This window comes from Merops nubicus, unplaced genomic scaffold (assembly GCF_000691845.1).
Source record: "Merops nubicus isolate BGI_N331 unplaced genomic scaffold, ASM69184v1 scaffold10295, whole genome shotgun sequence".
Classification (NCBI taxonomy): domain Eukaryota; kingdom Metazoa; phylum Chordata; class Aves; order Coraciiformes; family Meropidae; genus Merops; species Merops nubicus.
Genome location: NW_008607619.1, coordinates 15,422 through 27,759, shown reverse-complemented (window position 1 = coordinate 27,759; position 12,338 = coordinate 15,422). Strand labels below are relative to the sequence as shown.

Sequence of the window (12,338 nt, the reverse complement as noted above, 5' to 3'; positions counted from 1 at the left end):
GGCTCTTGGTTGCTTGTCTTTTTAGTTTGAAACAGCATTACTCTGCTGAGATTCGATTGCAGTGCTTGGGGTTTTAGTGCAGGTTTTGTTTCCTCTCTGGGAGCTGAGGTGGGAGCAAGGAGTAATGATGCTGCTGTTGCCTTGTGGTGCTGCAGGAGCCTTTACTACTTCCTGGAGCTGTAAAGGCTTGCTCACAAAGCCCAGCCTTTTATACCTAGTGATTTGTTCTTTTCAATAGAGCTCTTCTGTTCAAGTTAAACTGCTTTTAAATCATGGAGACAATGGCACTTTTGTTGGGGAGGCCAGAGCCCTCTCACTTTCAGCATGGGCCTCAGGAAGAAAAATTGACATTCAAGGGCATTGTTGTGCTCCCATTCAAACCTGTGCTGGCCTCTCCTCCCCTTTTGCATGAGTTTATTCCAGTCACCCACTTCTGCCCTGTATGGCTGACTCCCCATTTCACTGGGGGGGGATTATGCTCCTTACAGGACTGGGTGGTTTTAACAGAATGACCCATTTCAGCAGCATAGCACAGAGACTGTGCAGCATCGTGGGCAGAAACAGAGCCAGAGGATCAGAGGGGTGGTCCCTGATCTACATCCTTATCTCTTTGTAGACTTCTTTTATTTATTCTGGAGGGGATAAACTTCACCTCTTTAAATCAGCTGCCTTAGTTTGCTATTAAACAAACCAAAGACAGCAGCACTTCTATCTTGCAAAGGCTTGAGAAGTCTTGGGATGCTGCAGTGCCCCGGGATGGACAGTACCTCTCCAGCTGCAGCAAGCTCCACTAAAGCTGCAGGGAAAGGCACTTGGACCCAAACATCCTCTGAGTTCAGCTATTATTAGTCATTTGTTTGTTCTGGAGGCACCTAAGACTACCAGAATGAGAGCCAAAGCACTTATTTCTGCTGGTAGATTGTCGACGCGCGTGAGATTACTGGTTGGGTTAGTTCAGCCTGGTTTGTTTTTCCAGAGGTGAAAATTATAGCTCTCAGATGCTGCCCATCAGCCAGTACATCCTGACAGAGCTTTAGGATGCTCCCACCTGAAGCTGCTTTGTGGATAAATGTGTGTCTTTGTGATAAATTCTTGCATTAGAGCTGTCTCTCCCTAGCCAAAAATGAGAACAAAAGCCAAGTCTGTTCAGTATCAGACCTTGGGAAATGTGTTTCTGTAAATAACTGATGTTAATGTTACTGTGGTTCTTACATGCCCTGTAGAATGTGTTATGCTTGGCCTTGCCCAACTATGCCAAGCCTAAAATGAAGTGTTTGTTCTTAATTTTGTTGTGCAGTGTCAAAAAAACACGGCAAGCTCATCACCTTCCTTCGTACATTCATGAAGTCGCGGCCAACGAAGCAGAAGCTGAAGCAGCGAGGGATCCTGAAGGAAAGGGTGTTTGGCTGTGACCTGGGAGAGCATCTTCTCAACTCTGGCCATGATGGTAAGAAACAAGCCATTCTTGAACTCTTCCTCTGTGGGGAATTTTATTTGGGGGTGCTGGCAGATAAATGCGTAGCAAGGATCGATGGCTGGAAGGTAAATTGAGGGTAAGGCTGATGAGAAGCATCATGGCTCCATGTGGGAGCACTGAAGATGGATGGAACTACTGAAGATGAGATCTCAGCCTCTTGAAGTCTTCAAATTAATATTAACTATGTTTTATTTTCAGGGAAAGAAACTTTATTTATGTATCAGTATCAATGAATAATTAACCAGTGTGTGAAATCCATACGTTTTCTAACTCAGTGCCTTGGGATGATTCTGGCACAGTTTGCAGTGTAAATCCTTCAACTGCCTTTCCCCTTGGTTTCACAGAATGTCCAGGAATTGACTGGATTTTTTTGTTTGGTCACAATTTACTTTTCTTTCAGGTTGTTATGGAGAGTTTTCTGTAGCTCTTCTTGATTCCTTTCTCCTTCCCATCAGCAGTTCAGGGAGGCAGCAGAGAAGAGCTCTTCATTCCCAGGAGAAAAAATTGACATCATTGTTCCTACTCTTCCTTGGATGAACTTCTGTTTCACATGCTCTTTCCTACCCCCTCACTGTGACATCTCCAGTCTAGGCTGTGAAGTCAGGAGGTACCTGCCCTGAGTGGCAAACAGGGGGACTGGAATTCCTTCACAGCTCACTAGCTGAGGTCATTCCCAGAAAAGGCCCATGCTGAGGGTTTAGAAAAGCAGCACGGAGCAGCCATGGGCTGCAGCCAGTTAGCCCAGGAGTTAGAGCCATCAGGGGATTAGTGATGGGTGTAGCATCACTGCCTGGCCATTAGCTTGGTGAGCTGTCCCATGTTTTTGCTCCTTGCCTAATGCAGTAGATTTTTGCAGTAGGTTTCTTATGGCAGGGTTGTTAATCTGCTGCCTCCAAGGTTTTTTGTGCAGGCTGGAGGAGAAGTGACGTGATGTGTGTGGTAGGAAAGGAGTTTCTCTGTGAAATCTGTTTTCAGTGGTACTTCAGGCTCCTTGTTCATGCAAGTGTCTTTTGGAAAAGGGATGGTAAAGGGTGAGGAGCTGGTTTATGCACTTTTTCCAGCTGGTAACAGCAATGTGCCCTCCCTTGCCTGGCCTGAAGTGTTTTACTACCAGTTGGTGAATAATATGAGCTTGTTCCTATGGAATCAGGACTGTGGCAAGGCTCATTGGCTTGTTAATTGGAACCAGTAGAGATGTTTATTGCTGGGGCTCGAAAAGCATCAGAGAGCCAGCAACTGGATGGTTTGGAGGCAGAAAGAGACAGAAACCCATGTAAGAACAGCATCAGGAGTGGGTAATTTACACCACTGGGTAGCTATAGAGCTGGTTTTATATTCATGCTGTGGGAGCAATCTTGGAGGGCAGGAGACATGCCAGCAGAGTGAGCTCATTAATGGGAAAGGAAGAATTCTCTTTTATCCCCAGCCCTCCTCCTGTCCATTTTAGTTAGGCACAAGTCAGCAATAATTAAAGCTTTTCCCTGCCCTCTGCACTGACTTCTTCCCCTGGCTTTAGGGGGTACACATTTTGTTTAGCATTCAAAGACACATCCTGAGCTCAGCTGAACTCTTCTGACTCCACTGGAGGCTCCTGGTTGATAGTCTCTGGGGGCTCACTTCTTGTTCTGGTCACTCCCATCCCATGCAACCAAGTGTGATTGACTGAGCTGTGCTAATGAGGTCCCTTCATCTACAGGGAAGTTACCAGTTGCTTTCACCCTGGATTTGATAACTCTTTCCTTACTCCCTGGAGGGAAGCAGATCCAATCTGAATGTTGCTAACAGGGGCATGTCTCCATTTCACACAGCAGGATTGGTTTTTTTCTGTGTGATTCAGCTCCCTGACCTGTATTCTGAGTGATGTAATCCCCAGGACTGGTTTTGCAGTGAGGTTTCTGGGTTCCTGTGAATCACAGCATTTTAAGGTTCCCTCATTCTGTAGCATTAACACTGCTCAGTCGTGGAGCCAGCTGCAGTGGGGATCTGCTGAGAGGGGGCTGAGATGTCACAGGAGACCCCAAGTTAGAGCAGAGCTGCAGTCCAGCTCCTTCACCTCATAACCAGAACATAAACAAGCATTTTTATAGGAACACAGAGTGCTGTAGCTGAAGTCTGTGCATGGTACCTCCTGGTAATGCCTTGGGATTACAACTAACATCTCAGTTCAGAAGAAAACCCCAATATACTGAGATGTCACAGGAGACCCCAAGTTAGAGCAGAGCTGCAGTCCAGCTCCTTCACCTCATAACCAGAACATAAACAAGTGTTTTGATAGGAACACAGAGTGCTGTAGCTGAAGTCTGTGCATGGTACCTCCTGGTAATGCCTTGGGATTACAACTGCCAAACATCTCAGTTCAGAAGAAAATCCCAATATATCCATAGATTGGTTAAGGTCAGTGCTAGTTTGGATGGGCTCCTGTGTAATACCTAAAAGATTGAGCAGGACTGAAGGAGAAGGTGGTGTATGCCTGTGTATGGTGTTTGAAATGAGTTGCAAGGCATTCATGTGCACCTCAGACAGGTAATGTTGAACCAAACTGGGTTTATGTTAAGAATTTTTTTAATCTTCAGCTTTGGGAAGCTGACAAAACCTGAATTCTCAAAAATTTGCTGTGAGACAACACAGTCACAATTTAACAGTCGTGACCACCTGAGACTTTTGGATAGGAAATAGTAAGAGCAGAGCAGCCTAAAAATTTGCTGTGAGACAACACAGTCAGTGACAATTTAACAGTCATGACCACCTAAGACTTGGACTTTTGGATAGGAAATGGTAAGAGCAGAGCAGCCCGAGAGAATCCCAGGCAGAAGGAAGGACACAGGGTGAGGTGGGTCTGACACTTTCTTACAGCACACTGTGGAGGCAGCTGGCTCAGGCTGCTCAGCTAGGAGCAGCACGTTTGCTGTCGTGGGTCTGCATACCCAGGAGGGGACTCACAAACACAGGGGGATGTTTTACCTACTGCAGCATGGTGCTGTTCTGCCAGCTCAGCAAGCACTCCCTCCCTCTGCAGCCTCTTCTAGAGGGGGACTAAGCTGGCACACGAGGGGGGAGGTACAGAAACGTGACCCAGCTCCCTGCTGGGGAGCCAGCCCTGGGTGACAGGGTCCTGGGATGCTCCAGACGTGTGCGTTGGGCACACACCGAGCTCTGAGCTGGCCAAGGGCTTCTCTTGGCTCACCTGAGGTTTCTGAGGTCAGTCTGGCACTGAGGCAGTGCCCTCTCTTCCAAAAGGCTCCTCACGGGCTGGCGTGACACAGCTTGCATCTGCTGAACTTCAGGGTGTGATGTGTCTGTTGACTGGAGTCTCTCCTTAGGGGAGGGTGGCTGGGTGAGGTGGGAGGAGTGGAGCCAGCAGGCTGGTGTGGCTACTGCCTCTTCATTTTTGTGGAGGATGCAGTTTGTCATTTTTTTTAATTGATGTGTGTGAGTCTAAGAAGCACCTCTCTAAGCTGCTGTAGGGAGGGAGGTAAAGATTTGAACGAGTGTTTGCAGTACTCACTCCAGCCACTGTTACTGCACCTTAAAACCTTTGTGTGTGCCTGGTGATTCATGCTGGGGATTGTGGTGAACGTTGGGTTGGTAACTGGAGACAAGCAGTGTCCTGGGTTTGGGGTTTGGTTCTGTTTGTTTTAGTTCCAGTTTGTTGTGTGCTGATGCTTTGAGCTCTCTAAACAGTGATGGAGCCTTTCTGTGGAAGGAGTTTCACACTCTGTACGAAATGGTCCTTTCCCAAAGGCCCTTGTAGACATGAAAGCAATGAGGGGAAAGCAGCATCCTCCAGTTTATTAGCTGAGGATCTGAGTCACAGGCAGATCACAGGATTATTTTTCAATATTATCCATGTTCCAAGCTGCTTTAGGAAACAGGAATGAGGAGCCACAGTGCTCAGCACAGGAGCACAGCTTCTGCTGACAGGGGTCTGTCCTTTTGGGTCCTTTTCTCTGTCACATATCAGCACTGAGTGGTGACCTGGTACCCACAGGAGTAAAACTGGCTTTGATGTGAAAGATTTTTGACTTCTCTGCTGGCCTAAATCCAGCAAAGGTTGTGGTGATGCTCTCTTCAGGTATGTAGGTTTGAGTAATACCCCTCCAGTCAGCTCCCATCACTGGGCCTGCCCTAAGAGGCCCGTCTCCATTTAATTGTAGTGAGTTATTCATTTGTTGGCTCTTTCTGAGTTTTGGCTACTTCCCCTGCCAACGAAATGTCTTTTGGAAGCAGACCAAACTTAGCAGGGAGTTGCTGTTCCTTCACTGCCCTGGGAGATGTTCCTAGTGGCTTTGGTGCTGGTGACACCCACCGTGCCAGTTTGGTTTGTGGAGCTGTGAGATGCAGCAAACTCAGTGTGGTCCCTGCCTCCTGAAGAGGCTGCCTTCCCTTTGTAGGTAGAGAGAGTCTTTTCCCCCCCTCCTCATTTTTTTCCTCTCAAAGGAAACCACATAGCACTTAAATTTAGCTCGACCCCAGTCAGAAGGAATTGTCTGTTTGGTGTGGGAGCTGGTGAAATGCTGCACTGCAGCATCTGTACCACGGCCTCATTTGTGCCTCTAAAAGTATTTCTAAATGGAGCTCCCATGGATGTAGAGGGAGCTGAGGAGCCCACAGGAGTGTGGTTCTCAGAGACCTTGTGCCTGGCTGCACGGAGAGGCTGCAAAGCTGGGCAGGCTCAGGGCACCACACAGGGACTGACGATGCTCTTCTTCACTCAGGGCTAACCCTGGCCCACCCTCAAATGGTGGTATCAGGTATTTGTTTCATGAGGGAACCCATCCAATAGCCAGCTCTGGTAACAGGGGATTCTGTAGGCTAAAAGCAAATGGTATTCTTTGTACCTCTGTCTGCATTTGTTGGATTGATACATCATCAGCTTCCATAACTGGAAGAGATGGATTTAGAATTGGCACTCATCTTTAACCAACCAGTTTCCCACATGGAAAGATCTAGACCTCATTTTGGAGTTACTAGAGAATACCAATGACCTGTAATCAGCAGGAGGAGGTGTTGCTTTTCTGGCTGAGAAGGTAAATGCCTGTGAAAGACGGAGTTTACTAACAGACCTGATCCTTGCTGTCTGCCCTGTTCTTCCCAGTTCCCCAGATTTATTAGCAATTATTTCAGACAAGTTAGGATTAGAGACAGAAAAAAAAGAAACTGAGAGTTTTCTAAACTGGATGCAAGATCAAATTATGGCAGATCTTGGTCCTGTTTCATTCTGGGCACTAGCAACAACTGTCTGAAGGGATGGGTTTATTCTCCTGCTCGTTGTTATGCTCTTCTATTAAGTTCCATAACAGCACCTTGGGCTTTCTGGTGACATCCCAGCCTGTGCTGGGTGCTGTGGTGTTATCCTTCCCTCTGAGTGATCCTCTGGCTGCAGCTGGATGAGGTTGTTGCTTTTGGTGCTGATTGATTGCAGATTGGAGTGCAGGGAGAACACTGTTACCAGAACACAGCAACACAAGGATTGAGATCTCGGGCAGCATCTTGGCAGGGAGCTGTGAAAAACTGGTTCCCCTTAGCTGAAGGATAACTTGGGTAATCTATGTGTCATCTCTTTGGTTCCTGGTATTAACATGAGGAGTCCCTTTTACTAGCTAATAATTTTCATTATAGTGAAAGTCTGCCTGGTTTTGGATCTTTGCCTTCTGTGGAGGAAGCCTGGATTTGGAGTTCAGGACAGCTGAGTCTTACAGACATAGTAATTTTACTTTTTCTTGATGTTTTAACTCTTGGAGGGTAAATTTAACCAGTTTCCACTCTCTCTCTTAGTGTTGGAGGACGAAATTGAAAGCAACAAACAAGAAGTAAAGCAAACTTTCCTGAAAAGAAGAAAGTTACAAATAGTTACAGAATTGTTGCTTTCCCCCCCTTTATTTCTCTAAACACTATTTTAAACTGTCAACACAAGGCAGCACCTGAAAGCCAAGAACTTCCAATTTCTATTCTGAAGGCCCAGATGAAATCCCTGCTCATGATGTCCTGGGTAGGGAGTTTCTTTGCCCCAAGATTTTTGCTTGGGAAAGACTTTTCAGAAATAGATCCTCAAGTTTCTTAACTGGGTCCACCACAGTTCAAACAGCAAATAGTTACATGGCAGCAAAACAACCCTGGAGTGTAGTTCTCCAGGTATGCTTGGAATTGTTGCAGTTTGAATGCTGGCAACCACATCAATGGGTTTGTTTAAGCAATAAGGTCTTGTTCTTGTGCAAAGGTTGATTGAAGTGCTGTGTGAAGAAGGGTAGGTTTTGTTTTAGCCATAACATTTAGCTCAGAATGATGAAATTGGCCACAGCCATTGTGACAGGCTGAGGAGAATGTTGGCTGTGGATGAGGCTGGAGGTTTACATTAGATGCATTCATGCTGTGGATGAACCCTTAGGGCATTTTTGTACTTTCATTGGGGATTGTCAGAGTATCCAAACTGACAAGTTCAAATGGGAACTGAAAAGTTTCAAGCCTCCAAAGCAGGTTCAGATCTGGCACCCTGCTTTTGTTGCTGTCTGTTTTTTAAGGATGAGGAGGGGAGGGTTCATACACAAGGCTACAGCTCACAAATCAAGGGCTGTGTCTGGTGTTTCCTAATGCAGGTATTGTGGAAAGTGGGAATCTTCCTGTTCTGCATCCCCTAATAGTATTTTTCTGTGTGTAGTATTAAGACTGAATCTGTCTAATACATGGCTAGTCATTGTGAAAGGGTGAATCCCTCAAAATCACAATTTATAGTAATTTTTTTAATCAAAATCCCATCTCCAAAGGACGTGGGCAATCAGTGGCCTAAGCTCCAGTCTGTCCTGGCTGTGAGCTGAGTGCTCCCAAGCTCAAACCCCATCCCTCAAACACCTTTTGTGGCCTTGGGGAACTTATTCGATATCTCCCAGTTCCATCTCAACCTTGTAAAATCAAACTAATGGTCCTTATCCACCCCCAGGGTGGCACAAGGGCAAGTTTCTAATACTTGTGAAGGTACTTGGAAGATGAAGAGCATGATATAAACATTACATAATGTTTATTCAAGTGTTAACACTTCTAGATCCATAGGAGCCTTGTCAACATCTGTAGGAAATGAGTAAATTTACCTGTATGTACTCCCTGTGTTTATTTTGTTCCTTGGTTGGCTTTGCATAATTTCACAAACCTAAACATGTTTTGGACAGTGAATGATGCCAAATTCACTGGAATCTGTGTGTTTCAGGTGCCTCTGCACACACAAACTCCTGGAACATAAAAGAGGGATCCAGCAGCCTGGACAAAAAGTGCAGTAATTGACCCAAATTGCAGATGAGCAGAGAATATTCCACTTCCTGCAGATGCCTTTTGTGCATACACAGCCTCGTTGAACACAAGTTGATGCTTTTGAGGGCCAATAGTTTTGAGCTGTTTTGGGCAAATTTCCAAACATAACAGGCACTGTTATTGCTTCACCATCTGCCCTCTGCGTTGCTGGAACTCGAGATTATTGGGTATGGGGTTAGCATTACAAAGAGGTACACGGGGTCCCCGTGGAGAATTGCTTGTTTGGGGGAAGTACTTGCAGAAAGGGAGAGCTGAGCAGGCAGCACAGGCTTTTGCAGGGAAGAAAAGAGATGGTTTCTCTCTCCCTTTCCTTTTTACCCTGCCTGCAGCTGTGAGAAGAAAAATTCTTTATGCCCGAGTGACCCAGAGGAGAGGAGGGAGTTGAAAATTAATTTGCATTTTGAAACACTACAGCTGTAGGAAGAACAAACATGAGAAAAACTGCTGCAGTGTGGACAGGAATCACTTCTGCTCTTACCCTCCACTCTTAAGGAGGTGGATGCATTTTCCCCTCTCAGTTTGCTGTAGTGAGTGTGATTGATCTGAGCAGAAAGCACTAGCACACAGCCCAAGTATGAATGTATTTGGGGTCTTTATTATGCCCGAGTGACCCAGAGGAGAGGAGGGAGTTGAAAATTAATTTGCATTTTGAAACACTACAGCTGTAGGAAGAACAAACATGAGAAAAACTGCTGCAGTGTGGACAGGAATCACTTCTGCTCTTACCCTCCACTCTTAAGGAGGTGGATGCATTTTCCCCTCTCAGTTTAATGAGTGTAATTGATCTGAGCAGAAAGCACTAGCACGCAGCCCAAGTATGAATGTATTTTGGGTCTTTATTGCATTCATGGATATCTGGTATTAAAACCAAAAAAGCCAACCCCAGAGACTTAGGTGAATGCAGCCTGGGAGGTGGATGGACTGCACAAGAGCTCCAGTCATTGATCAGGTGCACTGAGGTACCACTTGCAGTCCTCAGGAACAAAATCACTCCAGCCCAGAGGTTACCCACAGCACCCAGAATGCTGCTGATCTCCCAGGACTCAGACAACGTGGCTCTCTGCCTTCCCTGATGCAACACAGCAGGATTGATGTTTCTCAGGCTTGAACTTTGCACTTTGCTTTACACAGTTTGTGGCTGAGCTGCCATAAAAACTAACCCAGCCTTATAAAGCAGAGTCTGGTGCCAGAGGCTGATTCCACACACAGGTCCTGCCCCTGGAACCTGTTTGTGCAGTCCTGTCCCCCTCCCCCCCTCACACCCCAACCTTTCCCAAGTGCAAAAGTCACACTTCAAATAGAAAAGTTGCTTGTCACCAGGAAATAGTGCAGCTTGTGACAGCAGGCTGGGACTTGATGCAACTCAGCAACAGCAAGAATAGTTTCTACCTGGGTCACTTCTTCAAAATCAGGAGCATCTTGCTGGAAATTTGGTGCTTGGTTGGGCTTGTATTTCTGTTTTGCTTTGGTGATTCCAACCTGTGGACATGGATTTAGGAGTGAGGCAAAAGTCTTTAAGAAGGTAATCTTCTAATTATTTTTTCTGCCTCTGTAGGAGGTTTTTTTAGGGAATAGTTGGACAGGTTTTCTCCAACTGGAGTTAAAAATAGGAAGAGTGACTGGGGTAGAAGCAACTGTATTTCTTCAGGCAGGGATATTCATTGTTAGGTTTTATGTAACCACACGTTAATATGACAAGGGAGAGAGGATTTATTTGGCAAATTTCAGTTGCCTGGAATTTGTCAGTCTGAACCACAACATTTCAAGACAGGGGCACGTCCGTGGTGGAGTTTGCACCTTTTCTGTGGTACTGGGTGTTCCTTATCCTCATTTATAAAGGACAATTCAGAGGGAGCTGCCTAAACCTCATCTCATAGCTGATTTTTTCCATGTATATTCTCGTGGCTCAAAAACCTTGATCTTAACCCTCTGTTAGATTCCTTCCCTCAGTTCTGGTTTTCTTCAGACCCTTCCCAGGTATCGTTCCATGGCCACGTGATCACCTTGGAGTAGGCTGTTCTGAGGCTGCTCAGGACAGTTTATTCCACTGTCCTTGTTCCTGCTGGGCTGGAACCTGCAGGTTTAGCATTCCACACGTTTTTGCTATGTGAGGAATTCAGCTGAGCAGCTGCATTTTGGTGTGCTCTGGTCCATGAAGCAGCCCAGAGGCCGGGCTGGCGCGGCCGGTCACCGGGATGTTGTGAAAAGGCCGCTGCTGGAGGGGAGCTTGATGGGAGGGCTCCTTCCCCAGGCTGAACAAATAGTTCTGATTCCAGTAAAGTACTAAGAAAATAAAAAATAAAGAAGAGAAGCGAGCCTTGCAAAACCCAGGGAGGGAATGCTACAAAAGATTTAGAAAGAAAAAAACAATAAACCCAAGATGGTAGGAAAGGAAACGTGCCCGACTTCAAGATGAATCAAAATGGTTTTTCAGAATGAAAACTATAAAACTTCTGTTTCGTCTTAATGGCAAAGAATTAAGCAGTTAACGAGCCCTGGGAGAGGCAATAAACCTTTCAAACCAGCTGAGAGATGCTCAGGAATGAGTTGAATACATTCCTTTAGCTGCTGTAGCAATGGAATAAGCCAAGGCTGGTTGAGGCATCCACGTTTCCAGCATTTTTGGGCTTTGTTTCCTGGCACTACCTGTTTTTTGAGACAGCCAAGGGTGGGAGGGAATGAGGGGAGGTGATAGTTTTTGGGATGGGAGGTGCGTGCAGTGCTCAGATTCTCATGAAGAGGTGGGTGGGTGTTCAAATGTGGCACCTGCCCGTGGGTTTTGGCAGGCTGCAGCTGAGCTGGTGACTTCACTGCAGAGAGATTATCTGGAGTCAGTGGTTGGAGATGGTATTGCTCAGAAAAGGGATTAAACCAGCTTGGGGTATTAGGATACTTAAGTTTGGGAACATGGAACTGCAAAGGGCTGTGTGCTTGGCTTCATAAACACAGACACCAACTCTGGGCACGGAGGTGAGGGACAGGACGAGAGGTCATGGCCTCAAATTGCACCAGGGGGGGTTTAGGTTGGATGTGAGGAAAAATTTCTTACCTGAAAAGGTTGCCCAGGGCAGTGGTGGAGTCCCCACCCCTGGAGGGGTTTCCAAGCCGTGGAGATGTGGTGTGAGGGACACGGGGCAGTGGGGACCTGGCAGTGCTGGGGGGCAGCTGGAATGGATCATGAAGGTCTCTTCCAACCAAGGTGGTTCTGTGATTCTCTGAGGACTGTTTGGGCTGGAGGAATACAGCATGTGTTAACCCTCTGCCTGTTCCCTCCTTGTGTCTTTCCTGGTGTGGGCAGCCTGTGGCAGCTGTCAGAAGCTGGGTGCTGAGCTCCACACACCTCTGTGGCTGTTTGTGCAAACCCTGTGTGTCATCAAGTCTGGTGGTTCTAATTGCAGGAAAACAGAGTAATTAACCTTCATAGAATTTTAGTGCAGATGCTACTGCATCCTATGATAAGAAGTCCCCATCAGCTTCCTGCTGTGACACAGCTGAGATACCTTTCTGGTTCAACTCTGCCAGTTGGTTTGGGATCTAGAAGCCAAAATTGGGACCCAAGCAT

The 12,338-nt window shown here is 46.4% G+C and overlaps 1 protein-coding gene across 1 annotated transcript in view; it reads left to right on the top strand.

Annotated features, from left to right (window-relative positions):
* Nucleotides 1–1,302: 1,302 nt before the first annotated feature.
* LOC103772661 (rho GTPase-activating protein 32-like) overlaps nucleotides 1,303–12,338 on the top strand; it is a gene marked incomplete at its 3' end in the record, with an annotated part of 26,451 nt that continues 15,415 nt past the window's right edge. Inside the window, exon 1 of the mRNA XM_008940001.1 lies at nucleotides 1,303–1,447. Within this exon, the coding sequence (XP_008938249.1) occupies nucleotides 1,342–1,447 (106 nt within the window). The remainder of the gene's footprint in view (nucleotides 1,448–12,338) is intronic.